This window comes from Lygodium microphyllum, chromosome 7, assembly GCF_053477565.2.
Source record: "Lygodium microphyllum isolate KBCC chromosome 7, Lygodium_microphyllum_v1.1.10, whole genome shotgun sequence".
NCBI classification, from domain to species: Eukaryota; Viridiplantae; Streptophyta; class Polypodiopsida; order Schizaeales; family Lygodiaceae; genus Lygodium; species Lygodium microphyllum.
This window is the reverse complement of record NC_141141.1, coordinates 69,495,738-69,515,301: the sequence shown is the minus strand read 5'-3', so window position 1 is coordinate 69,515,301 and position 19,564 is coordinate 69,495,738. Positions and strand designations below refer to the sequence as shown.

General features: G+C 40.8%; 1 protein-coding gene across 3 annotated transcripts in view; it reads right to left on the bottom strand.

The window, feature by feature from the left end:
* Positions 1-969: 969 nt before the first annotated feature.
* Positions 970-19,564, bottom strand: part of LOC148033563 (putative ubiquitin-like-specific protease 2A) — a 59,700-nt gene continuing 41,105 nt past the window's right edge. For 2 of the 3 annotated variants that reach the window (XM_087681506.1, XM_087681507.1), the window contains exons 8-13: positions 6,413-6,506; positions 6,116-6,216; positions 5,859-5,990; positions 2,333-2,420; positions 2,148-2,258; positions 970-2,061 (exon numbers count right to left, since the gene is read on the bottom strand). In XM_087681506.1, coding sequence (XP_087537632.1) covers positions 1,900-2,061; positions 2,148-2,258; positions 2,333-2,420; positions 5,859-5,990; positions 6,116-6,216; positions 6,413-6,506 — 688 coding nt within the window. In that variant the 3' untranslated portion in view covers positions 970-1,899. The remainder of the gene's footprint in view (positions 2,062-2,147; positions 2,259-2,332; positions 2,421-5,858; positions 5,991-6,115; positions 6,217-6,412; positions 6,507-19,564) is intronic. The other variant, XR_015691325.1, reaches the window with a different exon arrangement.

Here is a 19,564-nt window from a genome sequence, read left to right as displayed (position 1 = left end):
TGTTGTCTAATCAAATTGGTCCCCATTTTGTTGTTCCTCCAAGAGTGATGTCATAGAATTAAGGGTCATCATGCCATCAACCCTTCACATTACAACCATTCTCCATATTATAAAGCTGTTCAGATACTACTAAGAGGTTTAATTGGTCACAGCTTGCAGACACCACTCTCAATATGGGGGGGAAGGGGAAGAGACAGAGAGAAAGCAGCTTTTCCCCTAAGAAGGATGTCATAGCTCCATATTATAAAGCCCTTTAGATACACAAGAATTAAGGGTCATCATGTGGTCTAACCCAAGTGAAGAGCTTGTGATGTCTCCCATCAGGCTGCATAGTGTTTTAGAGCCAAAATCCACAAGACTCTGCCAATTGCCGATGGAACTTGATGCTACAAATATAGCTGCTAGAAAGGGCCTATTGTCACCCAATCTTAGTCATCAATTCCAGTTAATCCCAGAAATTAGTGTTCCAACAGACAAATTTCAAGTCGCGGCTAGTTGTCCAGAGACAACCTTTAGAGAAATAGTTTTAAAGAACCTTCAACTTGAACACTTGATGCTACAAATATAGCTGCTAGAAAGGGCCTATTGTCACCCAATCTTAGTCATCAATTCCAGTTAATCCCAGAAATTAGCGTTCCAACAGACAAATTTCAAGTCACGGCTAGTTGTCCAGAGACAACCTTTAGAGAAATGGTTTTAAAGAACCTTCAACCTTAACATTCATCCATGCAAGCATATAAACTTCAAAGTAGCCTCAAACTTATGAACTTTGATTTTCAGTGTTTCAAGCTTACAACCTTAAAACAACCAATTCATAAATTCAGAGTTTCTTCCTTGATATTTTGCAAGTTGTTTCACACCGCTTTGAGACGTAATGACAGTTTTTTATGAACATCAGCCCTAACTAACATCAAAGACTCCAAGAACTCAGTCCATAAGTCATGTCAAACTTCAACAACTTAGAAAACTTACCGATAAAAAGAGTAAAAGCTCAAAACATGAACGTCAACATACATATCAAAAGCCTCCACGGCAAAAAGTAGGCCATGATCCAGGTTCACAAGACCAGAATATGTCACATCCTTATCCTCATCTGTCTTACAAGAGACATTTCAGAGCTGCTTTGGGTTGTCAAGATGCATGACTACAAACAACACTGGGAAAGGTTCCTCTGATGAACTGTACTTGCAACTTTACAAAATCACTAACCCCTGATGCCAAAAAGACAAAGATGTTAGTTGAGTGGTTGATTAGGTTAATTGATAGTACCATATGGTTATTACACACATCAACCTCTTGCTTTGACCTTTAACTATTAACATGTTGAGGGGATTCTGGCCAGTGATCAGCACATCAGACATAAACTATTTATTGTACCCTTCAATCTTTCCAAGTAAAGAACTTCATCTCTTCATTTTTACAATTGAACCTTCAATATACTCAGGTCATGTATAATCATATCACATGATGAGGATGGCTCATGATGGGAAGTCTAAAGGTCTGCTTGGATATTTCAATGTAACATTGACCTACAGTTGGTTTCTGATGATTGCATGTCATATGTACTTCACTTCAAGTACATAAATACAGAGCCCTGGCTTTTGTTGTAGAGACCTTAGCTTTCACCTGAATTTCACTGCATCATCTTTCAGGTGCCAAAAACCTCACTGCATTGTCTGCCTTGTGCAAAAAATTTTGATGCATTGCAACTGAGTTTTACTGCATCCTCTTTCATGTCCAAAAAAAAACAAACTCTGGCATCTGAGGTCCCTTGCCTCGAATCCCAAATATAAAGTGTGAGCATCCTGCTTTAGAACCAAATCAGACAAGTGTAGGCCTGAGAAAGAACCTCCAATGATTATGCAGATCTACCTAGATCGGCTATACTAACACATCATCTCAGTCCATATCCTCCAGGAATATTTCATGATTTATCCGAGCATCCTTGCAATCTTTAATGAGACTCATTGTCTGCGAATCTTTGAAAAGATTCTGAAGAATGTCTCTTATGATGAACCTCAATTTTGAAGCTTCTTGAGGCTTAAACCATTGCCTGCCAAACTGTAATGGAAGTTAAATTAAACCAAACCTGTGACAGAATTAGCCAAAAGCAAGCAGGAGATTAGGTTTCGAGGAAGATTTCATACAACTGTATTGAATGAACTAGCTTTGAATTCTGAAGGTGCATCTTTCACAAAACGTTCAATGAAAAAGAGTAGGAATAGGCCACAATCCCAAGCATTCTGTTGCAATGGAACCTGCAATTAATGTGGTCAATGTCACATCACATTCTTTAGGAGTTGTCTGATTCTTTTATACAAACAAAGTGTACCTCAACTCGCTTTACAACACACTGTGCAATGTCAACATTTGAGCTGTCACCTGTACTTCTGATGTGGTCTCGTTCTGCTATCAAATAGCTGCATTATGCCATCCTTAGAACTGTGAGTAAGCTGTGTGAAAGAAAACTAGCACTTATTAAGAAAAGTTTCATTGAGAAAGTTGCAGTTAAAAACTTTTCAAGCAGCCAAATTTTGTCTAGCTGATGAGCTTTAGCACCAACTGTATAACTTGCATCAGCCTATTCTAACCATCATGGGTCAAGGCTTTTGCCTCAGGAACTGTCAGAGATATGGTGGATTAAAAACCAGAGTCTATAGCAGCAAAAAGAAAGAGGGTCATGCTCCAAAAATGAAAGGTTGCATGATTATTGCAGATTAGAGCCCTCAGAAGAAAATATCCCAAGGAAAAATACAAGGTATAAAGCAGCCCTATCAGTGACTACTGCATCAAAAAATATGTAACAAGGGGAAGTCTATTAAGGCCTGAATGAATAACCAGTCAGAAGGTCAGTAGATGGAAGAAAGTGCCAAAATCCATGTCCTGAGAAAAGCATTTCTCCTCCTCATAGTCTCCAAACTACCCTGTTTCCTCTCCCATCTCCCACAAAGAGTATGTACAATCTCTGTCCAAATCCTGGAGAGAGTGTCTACAGTAGATATGTCCAAAAAATACCATCGCTACATTTGGCTGTCCATAGGTGCCAAGCAATTATGCTAGCTATGAGCTCCCATCTACGGCAATACCCTGGGGTTGACACACTCAGAAACCTGGCATTGAAAATCCTGCTCACAAGTTGTCCCAAAACAAGGTAGTCATGACACCCCTATACATCTTCATGTCCACAAGCTGGACCTTGTCCATGACTCAAGCTACCATCCCTCATGTAAGTCAAAGTCTACAACGCCATGAGACACCATCCTAAGAGCTCTTCTCCAAACCTCTTGAGCCCTCAGGCAATCCCATATGCAGTGCCTCTGTGTCTTCTCATGATTCCCACATAAACTGCAAGGGACATAGTCTCTACCATAGCCAAGCCATGTACCAATCGTGAAGCTCTCATGTGCTAGTAACCAAAAAAAGAGTGAAATATTTGTTGGTCTAAAATTGTCCTCCAATCTCCTCCAAAAATCTGCAGGGAAAGGCTATGATGTACCCTGGGCAGCCCAAGGCTGAGGTACAGCTGGCACCATCTGATCCTACTCATATGTATGTACCCTCCTCCCCAACCTCCAAAGAGCTCTTATTAAAGCACTGCAAAAAACCTCCATTGCAGCTACAAAGGCCCTAAAATCTTCCTCATCTCCATCCACATAAACAAGTGTGTCATTTGTCAACTATACATCCACCAACTCCTCAAATTCTGGGATGTGAAATTTGATGCCTCGAATGCCTATAGCTCTAACCCTAAGCAAGGAGCTCATAGCCTCTGCAAAAAATAAGAAAAGAAGGGGTGCAAGGGAGCATCTCTATCTCATCAAAGTCTAGATGCTTAATATATCACCTCTAGCATGACCAATAAGAACCTAGCTGTGAGCTAAGGAGCAGACAGCCATTCCACCTCTAATCCGCTGCTCTAGAAAACCCATCCTCAGCATGTAGCCCTCTAGAAACTCTCAATTAACTCTATCGTAAGCCTTCTTGAAATCGAGAAATAAAATGATGAGGTTATGTCCCTTAGATCATCCAAAAGTCACCTTTTGGGATGATGGGAATCAATCCCTCGGACAGCTCCTCCGGCATAACTCCTAATGCCATAATCTCTTGAAATGCTGCTAGAAGGCTTGTGCTGATCACTCCCAGTACCTCAACAAGAAAGCCATGTCCAATCCATAATCCCCTCAGCACTTCCTTAATGGTAATGCCAACAAAACCTCTGGAATATCCTCTAAGAAAGAGGCCAGCAAGTATCTCCTCATGCTCTTTGTGACCACCCTCGTGGTACTCTACCATACAATGTCTCTATCCCTCAAAGCATAAAGGTCTCATTGTCAAACTAAACAGGGCAGTATAATAATCCATGGCCCCCTGTCCAACCTTTTGCAACCCTTGGGCAAGGGACATTTGCTCTCCTAAGTCTCCTTACACCTTGTCTAGAGTGTGTGGGACCTATAGTGCGAAAGAATTATTCATTGGCCCTGTTTCAAGGTTTTAAGAAATTCAAAATTTGAAAAAAACGATTGCATACCTCAATTGTTTGGCTCACGTTAAGTTTATGTGTAATACACTAGAATTTGTACCATAGGTTAAGTGGCTAAAATAGATGCATCTTTTGTGAAAAAATGTCACTAAATTGGGGTGAGGTGTTTTTCATTTTTTTCTTTTCTTTTTTTTTCACCTTTGGCCCCCTACTCATCTCAGACACACCAGAGGGGTTGTAAAGACACTTGGAAAGTTGGATGCATCACAGACCTGCCAGGACAGAGACCTCACAGTGAACCTTGGGAAGACCTAGGTAATAGTGTTTAACACCTCAGTGGATCAACAAATTAGCCAATTTTACTTTGGATAGGAAGACACTACGAAGTCAGAGATATGAGCCTTTTGGGGTTTACTTTTTCTGGCCTAAACTTCCCCATAGGGAGAGCAATGGAGGGTAGACACTCTCAAGGATGTGCTGAACCTGGAGCTATGGCAAGCCTGTATGCACACATACAGTTCCCAAGACCCTTTAATAACCCTAGTTATTGATCCGCTGGTCGCACCAGCACTTTTATATGTGCTCCCAGCTGGGAGCTGAGTCTCTACCACAGACAAAGGAGTGGATCTACAGCAGAGCAGCCAATGTTAGGTAGAGATGGAGTTTCGATGGATGGGAGCAGATGGAGAGAGGAGTTCTATGATGGATGGGATCAGATGTTGAGAGGAGTAAATCTGCAAAGGAGAACCCACTTGTCTTGATCTTGCACTGATGCAATGTTCCAAGTACTCTACTAATACCTATCTGGGACTTTCAATCCTTACAAAATCCTGTGACTACATTTGCATTGCATAACAGACAAAATAAATGGTATTATAAGTCAAAAAAATCTCATCACATTGACCAGCTATAAACCTTCTGATGCCCTTGCAAAATACTGATGTGAGCAAGCTGTGGAAATTTAATTTTCTTCCGAGTTGAAGTAGATTTGATGTTTAATAGCTCTTGGTTTCATCAATCCCAAATTGACAAGTTTGATCTTGTCAATACAAGGTACAGAGTCCATGAAATCAGTATCCCACTGCTACTGCCAGAAATCCTTCCACAACAATAACATGCAATAGAACTGTCGCTGATAGATAGAAATACTATACATGTCAGTGGACACAGCACACTATTTGCTAAGACAGCTGTTCTCTACCAAGCACAAATAATCTGCAATTGAAAATCTGTTTGTGTGCAGAAAGGCCAGCAGACACCTTCAGCTTGTACTTCGAAATAAAAGCTATTGTCACATTTTAGTCTTTTGACAGATAGAGAAATACCTCTTTAAAGCTTGAAAGACAGATTCACTACTGTGGCACTACTGTGGGCGTACCTCCTTAATACTTGAAAGATAGAATCACTATTGTGGCCATCCCTCATAGAATCCAAATGCAGTATGTAAGGTATCAAAATTTTTGGATCTTTCTCCCTCCTGAAGCAAATGATTGAGAGACTCCAATGTGCACTGTAACAGAAAACTGGCTCAAAAGGTAGTCTCATTATATCTGGACTTAAGATCTTTTAGAGCAACAAGACACCCATAAGTGAGAATGTAGAAGGTCCATACAACCCAAGGATCAAAGATCTCACCTGTCATGCACTGGCACAAAAAGGTAGTCTTTCTCAAAGATATTGATTCCCTTTGTCCATTTCCTCATCTTAGAAAAGTGTTCACTACTTTTTTTCTTTCTCTGTAGGGGCAAAGAGATTATTTTATCAACCATGGAAGTGCATAGTATTCACGACCTGGAAATGGCAAATATATTGCACAAAAAGAAAGGGGCTCTTTTTTTTTCCGCCGGGGGGGGGGGGGGGGGGAGGAGAGAGAGAGAGAGAGAGAGAGAGAGAGAGAGAGGTTTTTCAGTGCGTTATCATAGGGGAACAAACCTTCTCCAAGTAAAGTTTCTTGAAGAAAAAGCTATTGAAGAAATGAAACCTCTCTCTTTCTTCATCTGGCAAATTTTCAGGTCGTTGAATGTACCTGCCCATATATCAACTTGAACAATAAAATGAAAACACAACAAATCTAGAAAAACCTTGATAACAGTGGACTCAATGGGAAGGCCACTTCATGAATGCAGTTGAACACATTTATTATAGACGACGTCTTACTAGCTTGAAAAAGACCATGAAAGCTAAAATGGACAACACAAATATCAAGGCAGTACACCTCAATAGCAATGGTGGCAAAAGGGCCCCATGGGAAGTGAAACCAAAGGGTCCTAAACCAGAAGGTGGAATGTACTTCACGGGGTACACGGGAGAGGTTGAAGATGTGCAGATGAACTTGTGGTAGGAATAACATCTGGGAAAGGAATAGGAACATCACTCCTTGTTTCAGAACAGGTGCATGAAGAAAAGGGCAAATTTTTGGAGAAGTCTTGATTTATTTGGATACTCTATGGTCATCTTTGAATATGGGTGTAATGTCTAGTCTTTTAAATTAACCACAGCTATGAGCCAAGGTAAAAGCCAGCATAGCCAAAATAAAATGACAATCAAGAACATGGAGGAAACGAGAATCTACCATGCTGGCTGCTCTTAACGGAGTAGTTCCATACAAGAAAAATGTAATGAAAAGGTCTATAATGCCATGCCACAGAATGATAAGTCCAATGTCAGAATCCCAAGTGGCTAAAAAAAGCATCCTGTCCTCCTTTCCATACTCATAGAATCTGAAGTCTATCCCACCTACCTATCAAGGTGTGAATGACCTCTATCCAAGTTTGTGAAAGTCTCTATCATGTAGTATAAATCATGAATGATGATGAAGAGCATGTCTGCAGCTAGCTATCATAAATGTATCATGCTATAATGGTATGTATAACATGCTCTCTTTATGTGTGACTCCTCAAAGAGTCGCCAGTCCATCTCCTACTTAGCCATCATCCTAAGAGTCACAGTAAGCAATGCCCCTATGGATCTACAACCAAAACATATGTCATGGCACAAGCCATACAAGCCCAAGGCCAACATCCTATACCATCAGCCGACACCATCCAAGCACGTGCAGGGAACTGCATGTGGTCTGGAGTCCAATAATGGATCTTGCAAGCACAAATGAGCTATGATTCCTTTTTATAGGACTCCTTACCCACAGTAGCCTTAAGGCATCTTCGCACCACAAGAACCCCCTCACCCTCCTAAGCTGCTAACATGTTCACACCTAGTGACTAAATTGTTAGCTGGCAAGGGCTAACACTATGGGTGCCCATGCAAGATATCCAATGATATAACACACAAATGGAGCTTCCTTGGAGTAGTGAATCTTCCGAGTGTTGTCAGGCATATTCATTATACGACTTACCTAACTTTAGGATGTATTCACATCTGAACAAATGAGCAATGGTCAATGGCCAATGTTCGGGGCGCCCATCCAGCATGTCCAATGATGTAATATAAAATGTACATGCTAGTCCATGTTAGTAGAGTGCAAGAGGATCGAGACACGCAATGCTTTTTGTCAAGAGAGAGAGAGAGTGAGTGAGTGCAGAGTAGAGAGTGAGGAAGAGAGAGCAGAAGACTCAATGTGGGTACAATCTCGTAGTGTACCACTTTTGTGTGTGTGTGTGTGTAGTACATGTGTAAGGGTGCGTGCACACCTGAACACCATAAAAGGCACGGCGACCATTTATTCCCAACAACCTCCCACCTAAAGGCAACATGCTTGAAGGTAGAGAAAAGAATCAGCTAAGTCTATGTATATACAAAGCTGAAATACACATATACTATCCAACCCCCATCGTCTGGCGGCAATGAGCAAATCACTCTGCTTTGGAAGACCCTTTGTGAGAAGGTCTACAAGGTTATCATCAATATGTACCTTAACAAGCTCAATGCTCTTGTTGTCAAGTACACCCCTAATAAAATGATACTTCACCTGTATATGCTTTATCTTTGCGTGAAAGACTAAATTCCATACTAGCATGATAGTACTCTAACTATCATAGTGGAGGATAGGAACCTCTGTAATGCCAAGCTCTCTCACCAAACGTGAAAGCCATAAAGCCTCCTTGCATGCCCCAGTGGCAGCCACATACTCTACACCTGTAGTAGACAATGCAACATACTTTTGCAGCCTAGATATCCGAGAGACTGTCCCCCCTGTGAACGTGAATACATATCCTGAAGTAGACTTCTTGCAGCTAGGATGACCAACATAGTCTGCATCCATGAAGCCAATAACAAATGACTTATGCTTCCCGAAGTAGATGCACAAGTCCTTAGTGCCCTTAAGGTATCTCACAATACCCTTCACTACTTCCCAATGCTTTTTGTGAGACATGTACTTGCTAACCACTCCCACTGCAAATAATGCAATGTCAAGACGTGTAGCAACCATAGCATACATCAAGCTACCAACAACTAAAGCATAAGGAATCTTGGCCATCTCAGCCTTTCCATCATCAGATGTAGGGTTGTCATTTGCACTAAGTTTCACATATGAGGACAACGGTACATCAATGGCTTCCCCGCCCTCCATATTGAAACACTGCAAAACCTTAGTAAGGTACTCTTAATGTGACAAACAGAAAAAACCTTGTGATCTATCCCTGAGTATATGCATGCCAAGAATATGATTGGCCTCACCAAGATTCTTCATATCAAAGCTACTCTATAGGCTTTGTTTCAAGGAGTCCAAAGCATGAACATCCCTGTCTGCAATCAACATATCATCCACATACAAAACCAAGAAAATAAGGTTGCCATCGGCTGCCTTCTTGGTGTATATGCAGTGATCAACTTGAGATCTATGGAATCCCTGAGATTGCATAAATGTATCAAATTTACGATACCATTCTTGTGGTGCCTATTTCAGCCCATGCAAACTCTTGTTGAGTTCACATACTGTGTGCTATTTCCCCTTTGCAACAAAACCCTCGAGTTGTTACACATAGATCTCCTCATGCAGATCACCATATAAGAAAGTTGTTTTTACATCCATCTATATGAGTTCCATATCTTCAAATGCAACCAAGCCCAAAATGGTTCACAAAGTAGTCATGTTGACTACAAGAGAAAAAAATTTCATCAACATTAATTCCTTGTTCTCGCTTGTACCCTTTAGCAACCAATCGTGCCTTGTACCTTGGCAAAGAACCAAAAGTGACTTTCATTTTGTAAACCCATTTGCGTGGTAGCACTTTTTGCCCTTTAGGAAAATGCATCAAATCCCAAGTGCCATTTTTCATGAGAGATTTCATCTCTGACAGCATAGCCTTATGCCATTTCTTGCTATCTTTCCTATCCATTGCTTCCTTGAAACATGACAGCTCACCACAATCTATCAACATGACATAATCAGCCACATAATTGACACCAAGAACAAACCTATCTGGTTGTCTTTGCATTTTGGTTGACCTGCGGACCCAATGATCAAGACTTACTAGCTGTTCAATCTGCAAATTTACATTAACAGCTTGTTGTTTTGCAGGTTTAGCATGCCGTATAGCTGGTTCTGGTTGTTCCAAAGGCATCTGTTCTTGCTGAGATTGTGGTACATCATGGGCATGATAGGCAAATTTGCATTAACAGCTTGCTGTTTTGCAGGTTTAGCATGCTGTATAGCTAGTTTTGGTTGTTCCAAAGGCATCTGTTCTTGCTGAAATTGTGATACATCATGGGCAATATCTTGCTGAACATTTTCAGCATCATTCCCTACATTTTCAAGGCCATTTACAGCAGGTATTTGCTGCTGTCTAGCGGGCATTCTTTGCTGTCCTATCGATACGTATTCCCAAAATACAACCCTTCTGACTTCCTCAGCCTTTCCACGATCCCATAACTTATACCCCATTTCACCCTCATCAACATATCCTAGGAAAATACATTTACAAGACTTTGCCTCAAGTTTGTTGTGTTCTTCCTTGCGAATGTACACAAATGCCAAACACTCTCAAGTGAGCATACGAAGGTGGCTTGCCCAACCACGCTTCTTGAGGGACTCTTTAATGTCTTGCTAGTCTGATTTTCAGCCAGTGCCATGAATTTATTAAATTTATTCAAGGCCTCATCTTTACGACAGATTGGATAAAACCATACTTTGTGTGTGGCATCATCAACAAAAGTAATGAAATACTTCTTTCCCCCTAGAGATAGCCTTGGCATCTAACATATATCTGAATGTACCAACTCTAAGGGTGAAGACTTTAAAAAAAGAGATTTTTTATGTGACGTTTGAGCATGCTTACCATAAATACAATGATCACATTGTTCAAAATCAGCAGACCTCAAAGATGGCAAATAACCCAAACGAGAAACACTTTCATTCCATGAGTCATTTCATTCCAGTTTGACTCATGGGTCCCAATTGGCTAAGCCACAAAAAAACACTTGGCTGCTCGATTATGGCGACTACATGGTCGCGCATGCTAGATACATATAAAGAATACAAAGTATCACTTTCGGAGCCCTTGGCAACAATGCATGACTCATGAGTCCTTACAAATTTTCCATTTGCTATCCCCAAAGGTGGTGTGGTGTAATAGCCTTCGTCATCTAGCTGTCATGTGCTTATCAGGCTCTTCTTGAGCTGAGGTACATGCCTCACATTATACAAAATAAACATGGAGCCATGCTGAAATTCCAATTTTACACTACCAATACCTACAATGTTACATGCATAGTTATCCCCAACGTGGACAATACCATGTGCATGTTCATTGTAGTCAGAAAACCACTCATAATCAAGTATCCAAGTATGCATGTCATCATCAGAATCTACAATCAATGCATGTGCACTCAAAGAATATCCAAGGAGTGTATGCTCACTTATGAGAATGTATGCTCACTGTCATTCTCATAAGTGACTACATTTACCTCCTCTATCCTCACACTGCTTTTATTTGCAAGTTGGTTATCCTTTTTCTTAGCCTTGTTATCTTCATTGTTTTTGTTTTTGCCTTTCTCTTTCTTAAATTGAAAAAAATCCATTTTGTAGTGCCCTTTCTTGCCACAATGATGACACTCCACATTTTTGCCACGAGACTTGCTACGTGCTCTATTTTCAGAACTGCCCTTTCATTGAAATCTGCCCCCAGTGTGCACTACATTAGAAGACTTGTTTACTGAATTATTTTGCCTATTGAGTCTTTCCATCATCAAAGAACTCTCCACATTAGAATATAACAGCTGAGCATTTGAGTTACTCAAAGCTGCCCTGAAAGTATCCCAACTTTCACACAAAGTGCATAGCAAGAAAGTAGCCTTGAACTCATCATCAATGTGGAAATCCAAAGCAATCAGCTAACTAAAAATTGAGGTGAACTCATCCAAATAGATAGACATGGGTATAGCTTCCTTCATACGAAGGTTGATCAACTTTTTCAGCCAATAAAGCTTGTTGGCTCCACTTTTCAGAGCATACAATTCCTCAAGCCTTTGCTACATTTCATATGCAGAATTCAACTTCTCAATGTTAAAGAGCAAGTTGTCTAACAATGAGAGCTCTATGGTAGAGCGTGCAAGCTCATCCGAATCATCCCACTCTTCTTATTCCATACCTACTGGTCTTATTTCCTTGGCTTTGATGGGCTTCACCTGTTTCTTCTGCACCAAGACATTGTAGCACTACTTTTGCCATATTGCAAAATTGTGTGCACCCTCAAGCTTCTTAATGTGCAAAAGGTTGTTGCTGTCATTATTTCCAGCTATGATTTGCAACACTAAATCGACTCAAATGTCAGCAAATGCAAGCCCAAATGTCACACAAATGACCACAATACGCTGCAATACCAACCAGCTGCGAAAAAACAAGAAATTTCAAATAAGAGAATATATGCTACTGTACTCCACATTCAATTACAGCCAATGCACCAATTGCATGTGAAATCCCCAAAATTCTATTGCAATTTCTGCTCCAAATGCATTCTCAGGCACAAATTCAACAATTGCGATCAAAAGCCCCAAATTTTCAAAGGCAAATCCACCAAAATTGCATCAATACATGTACCTAAGTGCATATACCAAGCAATTCTTGCACAATTTGATGAAATTCTGCAAAAGCCCTAATTTCTCGGGTACAGTGTGCAAAAAATTTCAGTGAAATTGACAAAAATTTACTAAAATGTGAAAAACCCCAAATTTCCCTAGCAAATGTGCACCAATTTTGTAATTTTTGAATCAAATTATCCTATTCTGCATTAAAATCCCCAAAATTGGGAAAAGCCCCAATTTTGTGGCTCAAAATTTCACACTATGCTTGCACATGCGAATACTCATCACTGGGAAGGAAATAGATTGCAAAAATGTAAATAAATATAAAAATGACGAAAGCAAGACTATTAACGTTGTTGACCAGGCAATCGCCTGCGCCAAATCGTGGCGCCATGACACCTGCCTCCAACCTGTCACCTACTTGCTAGGCTGTCACCTGAGCTGGCTTGTCGCGCCCGACTGCACTGCTTGGTCACGCCTAACTTGCCTCCAACCCGTTGCCTGCTCACTTGACTTGTCTCAGTTGGCTATCGTAGCTCCCCTCTACTTTCTAGGCCGTCGCTTTGCTGATGCATGTTGGGTGTAAAGTCCCTTCAGGTGTAAAGTCCCTTAATCTCCATGTGTATAAACTTATACGAGTGTGAACATACCCTTATTTGTACCTAACATATAAATACATTTTATTCCTTATGTACAGACACACACTCGCACACTCGTCTGGGGATTCTCTCGCTCTCGCTCTCAACACTACTCCTGCTCCATTTTTGTCTTGCACTTCATTACGCACTCATCCCAACAAACTGGTATCAAAGTTGCAGCAAGAGTATGCATGCTTCCCGAGGACAGTGTGAGTTAGTTCTCCATGCACGTGCAAAGGAGTCAAGCAATTCACCTCTCAACTAGTGGAGTGTGTGCAAGCGTTTGTCTTGACCAAGCAACTAGTTAATCCGTCAATTTTGTCAGTCACACTTTTTAAGCCAGCGTGGGCAACAGGACAACTGGCGACAATCGTTTTCTACCAAACAAGTAAAGCACAGGTCAACAGGCCAAGCGTAAGGTGCAGGTCAATAGGCAACGACATGAGTCAACAGGCCAAGCATGACACCAAGTCAACAATCACGTTTTCATTGTTTTCTTTCGTCGGTCTTTTTAATTAATTTTGCAGACTATTCTCCTTCTCACTGATAGGGGTTCACATGCGTAAGCACAACTCTGAGATTTGTGCATATTTATGCCCGAAAATTTGAGGGTTTTCCCAAATTTGATGTTGGTCATGCATAACAATGACCTAGAAATTGAAGAAATTGTGCACATTGGTCAATGAAATTTTGGGGCTTTTGCTGAAATTCGTGAATTTTGGCAAAATTGATGTGTAATGCTCATTGGGAACATTGCTGAAGCAATCTCGATGCTGTCAACAATGAAATTTAAGTTTATTATCTCTTGCTTGTGAGATTTTGAAGAAATTACAAAGAATTCTAGTGTTTCTATGTATCATAAGTGCTTTTGGGCACATATGTATGCAATACACATGTTTGTCAACTCCCATGGTGCAACAGTCTTACTGATTACTTGCAGATCTCGACTACAAGCCCGCAATAATTGACCCAACACACAAGTGAGAGCATCAATTTGAGCACCAGCTAGCTACTAGAGATAGGGGATAAGACACAAGAATGAGGAGGGCTAGCATAATGATCAAATGATCAGATAGATGGATGATGTGGAGTGGGAGGGGCTGCCTATAAATAGCCAAATTGATGCCACAATTGGCATACTAACTGGTCAAGACCTAGAATATGGCCGCACAAGTCAGCCCACCCATTGGGTTGGCCCATGCATGAAGTAATTATGTAATTAATTGATAGAAAATGAATGATAGAGAATGTGAAGAGAGAAGCTTGAGTGGAAACGTGAGCATGGGAAAGCAAGAGAGAAATGAGCTATGGAAGGAGCGAGAGAGAGAGAGAGAGAAAGAAGATGTGGAAACTCTAACAATCACAAATTACAATGCATGACTAGCCTTCCCTTATCCATTAGTCATTAAAAGAATAACGAATGAAGTGACAGTGATAGGCGCCTACCACCTGCAAAGTACAGTTGTACAAGTCCTGGCACCTGCAGTATGCATGTGTGCACGTACTCTAAGTGTAGTGAATACACATGCAATGTAGGCATAGGTGCCTTTATCCCCAACAACCTCCCACTTAAACGCAAATGTATCTCTAGTGAGAAGAGAACAAGAAAAATGTACAAATATACAAATGTACATAAAGTACAACAAGATGAGAAAAGTCATCATCTCATCCAATGCCTATCATCTTCTTAAGGAAGGCAAAACACTCCACTGAGAAACTTTTAGTAAGCAGATCTGCAAGATTTTGGTCAATTGAGACCTTGACAAGCTCAAGGGACTTGTCCTCAACCACCTCTCTGATAAAGTGGTAACGCACCTCAATATGCTTTGTCTTCGTATGAAAGACCACATTCTTCGCCAACTAAATAGCACTCATAGAATCCAAAAGCAATGTGGGGACCACATCAGTAATACCAAGGTCTACCACCAAACAACCTAACCAAAGAGCCTCCTTTGCAAGCCTCAATGGATGAGGCATACTCTGCCTCTATAGTAGATAGGGCCTTGCATTTCTACACCTTGGACATCTAAGAAACAACACCTCTAGCGAAGGTGAAGACATAGCCAGAGGTGGACTTTCTATTGTCTGCATGCCCTGCTTTTCAAAGTCAATGTATTCCACGACTCCTATATCCCAGGTACTATAACATATGCACATATTTACAATGCCCTTCACAACATCCCAATGTTGCCTACTAAGTATATCCATATAGCATGCCACAACTCCCACATTGCAAATGCTATGTGATGGCGAGTGGCTATCATGACATACATCAAACTATCTGCTACGGATGCATAAGGGATCTTGGCCATCTTGGCCTTCTGCTCATCAAACTATAGACAATCGGTCTAACTAACCTTTACATGAGAAAGTAAAGGATAGCTGATAGGCTTTGCATCCTACATATGAAATCGTTGAAGGATGCACTCCTTTTGGGACAAGTAAAGGAGCCCCTTAGAGAAATTGCGCAATGATACACATCCCAAGAATATGTGAGGCATGTCCTACGTCCATCTCAAAGCTCTTCTTGACCTGACTTTTCAAGGCTTCCAGCTCATTATGAGCACTCCCAACAATCAACATATCATCCACATTGAATACCAAAATCATAAGGCTGCCATCACGAGCCTTCTTCATGAGTAAACACGGATTTATATCAATGCAGGTATATCCCTATGAATGCATGAAAGTATCAAACTTGTGGTACCATTCTCTAGGTGCCTGCTTAAGGCCATAAAGGCTCTTTCTCAACGCTTAAGGCCATAAAGGCTCTTTCTCAACTTGCACACTAGGTGTTCCCTGCCTTTCTCCTCAAAGCCCTTAAGTTGTTGCATATAAATCTTATCACCCAAGTCCTCATGTAAGAAAGCCATCTTTACATCCATCTAATAAAGGTCAAAATCTAACTAAGCAACTAAAGTCAGTACCAAATGTAGGGTAGCCATTTTGACTACAATAGAAAAAACCTCATCAAAGTCAACACCATGCTCCTGCTTAAAACCCTTCGCAATCAATATGACCTTATATGCCGGCTTGGAGCATCCAGGGATACTCTTTAACTTATACACCCACTTGCATAACAAAGCATACTTTCCACTAGGCAAAGGAATCAAATCTCACATATGATATTTCTACAATTAGTCATACTCTGACTACATGGCCCTCTCCCAAGAGTAACTATCATCTTTGTGCATGGCCTTATCATAAGTAAGAGACTCTCCAGCATTTGTCACCATAACATAATCCATGGAAGGCGCCAACCGCTCACAAAGATGTTTATCTCTAGTAAAACTTCTCACAGCAAGCTATGAAACCTATACATCTTATCTAACATCATGGTCATGGGCCACTTGAGCATCAATTGCAGCTATCTAGCTGACTATACAAGAGGCTCCTCCTAAAATATCATCTTGCATATCTCAACTATCTGATCAAGCTACTTATGCATTTTCTTTTCATAGAAAACAACATTATAGCTTCATATGACTTTCCAAGTCTGCGAATCCCATAGGCAATAGCCCATCTCACCTACATCTCCATTACCAAGAAAGATGCATTTCACTGACTTAGGATCCAACTTATTGCACTTATCCTTGGGAACACGATAGAAAGCCTCACAACCAAAGACACGCAAATGAGCATATGATGGAGAATTTTTAGACAATATCTCCTCTGCAACCGGATAGTCAATAGCTGTGCCTCGGAATCTATTAATCAAATGTATAGCAGTACTAATTGCCTCAATCCAAAAATGTTGCGGTAAGCCTGATTGGCTAAGCATATTACAAATACTCTCCTAAATTATCATGTTCATATGCTCAACAGTACCATTCTAGGATGGGATACACAAGGCAATCAACCAACACTTAATGCCCTTCTCATCATAAAACTACTCAAAGTCAAAGGCTTTAGATACATATTTACCCCCATTATGAGATTGTAGGCATTTCAACCTATACCCAAATTGGTTCTCAACAAGAGCATGCCAATGCTAAAAGGTAGCTAATACTTTTGATTTCTGCTTTATGGGATATGTCCAAACCTTATGTGAGTAATTATTAATGAAAGTAACAAAATACTTCACGTCACCTAACGATTGACAAGGGGCTGTATATTATACTTTGTATCTTCATCGGCATCATTAAGATACCACAATTATAAAAGGACACTTGGACAAGTAAACAATTCTCTACGAGGGCACTATCCAAGTGGCATCATTACATAGCATTTTGCATGAGCATAATTACACTTGCATTGGCTCTTGCATAACTCCAGTACCTTGGCATTCTATTCTCATAAGCATACATCTACGCACATTTATCCCTTTTCGGTCTTTTGGAGTAGTCGACTTTGGATCCATCATTTTCGTGACATTGCACACGGCACTCTCCAAGGCATCTCCCTTGCTTTCTTAGCTTTGCTAGCTTGCTTTCCACCCATCTTTTTTACCTCTCCACATAGCCTTCATATTTGCTTCACCCCATCCTTAGTCCATTTCATTATCACCAACACCTAGTGGTGGTAGGGATAGCTCCCTTATTTTGTTAAGGTCTTGGGTCTAACCATTTGTTAGTCTCCAATCAATTACTTAATTGACCGCAATACATATTGTTTATACAAACACTCCAGGAAAAAAAAAAAGTTAACTATCATTCTATCCACCTTTGCAAGACTTGGTAGGCCACTGAGGAGCCAACATGCCTCTCTAGGTTAACCACTTGGACTCCATTGGTAAGATTAGCATCGTCTCTATACTCTTAGTAGGCCATTGGGCAGCCAACATGCACCCTTTGTCCAATACGCTGGCTACTTTGGGCTGGGATGCCTTGGGGCAAAAACAAGCACACACAAAACTTTGGGTTAGTCTTCCTTTCAAGAAAGGACTAAGCAACCAAAGAGACAGTAGGGTTTGTAGGGAGAAACACAGTGTGTACGACAAACACTCAAGGGAGAAAAAAAGAGAAACTCAAATGAATAAAATGAAATAATGAAGTGAATCTAATACAAGGGTGCCACAGCAGAAAGAATACCCTGGAGCAAGGTGACTACCAAAGAAGCCTCTGAATCTGCAAACAAAAAGATGAAGAGGTGTCACCTACAGCAAGGAGACTGCAAAGAAGCCTTTGAATCTGCAAACGCAGAGATGAAGAGTGGCTTATAAAGGTAACCTCCCCGACAGCCCAAACACAAAAGGCTGGATGCTACCAAGGACTGGTACACTATCGCTAGAGGATGGAGGAAGCCAAAAGCTACAAATGCGAGAACAAAGAGCTTCGGAGGATGGAAACACCAGTTGTGATGTGAAGCTAGATGGTGGAGCAGCCACCAGATGCTGCAAACACAAACTCCAAAAGCCAAGAAAGGTGATGCCTGATGATAAAGAAAGGCGCCAAGTGGAGAAAGAGGGCAATAGATGTCAAACGCAAGAGATCCACCCTCAGGATGTTGCTGCCATGATGGAGGGATGGTCACCAATTGGAGAGGAGAAGCCACTGCCACCATAAACGCAGCCCAAGGAAACTAGAGACTCATGCCTAGCAACAAGGATGGAGACAATGGAAGGAGAGGAGAGAGAGATGATGGTCGCACCAAGTGAAAGAACTGGATAAAGAATGAATGGGAGGTGTTGTATAAATAGGTGCAAACAATCTCAAGTCTCACCCACTAAAGTCTCTCGTATGGCACTTCAACACTCTCGAAAGACCATAGAAAGCCTTTTTGGGACAGGAAATTGAAACCAAATATGGGAATGAAAAAGGAAAATTGTTGAAATAATGTAGTTTCTTGACACTTTCTAGCTCAGTTTTTGGACCTAAGAGGGGATGGTGAGCTAAAATTAGTATTATATGCTGAATTAGCCTCTTGAAGAGTCCCAAAAATGCTTAATCGATGAAAACCCCTAAAATGGGAAGCGGTTTGAGAGAGTTAAAACAAGGAGAATGCCTTGAGTGTTTATGACCATTAGTATAGTCTTGTTTGTTGGAAAAGGACTTGGAATGAGAGTAATTTCTGTGATACCTGGATGAATATCGATGCCGATGATGGTGATGACTATACTTGTAGCTGTTATCACAATTGCATTTGTCGCATCCAAAATCCATATCAAATTTGTGAGCTTGCTTGCAAAGAGACTATGGGAACTCTTGGTTTAATTGAGTCATCTTTTGGAGATGACAAACTTCCTTAATTGTCTGCTCAATGGTTTGGATTATCTCGCCGACGCTATCTGTGAGATCCCTGTTTTCATTTTTCATCTTTTGCTTACAATAAAAGGGGATTGGCTCTGGAAAAGAACAGACTAGATGTTCTTTCATAGTATTGTCATGGGCTCCTTATTCCTCGTACAAAAGATCTCTCATATATATTAACTATTATTTATACATGCGAGGATCACAAAGCTTTGATTTAAAGAAAGCTTCCCTAGCTTCCAATACATCGTCTAGCTTGTTTCCTACTAGTTCTCCTA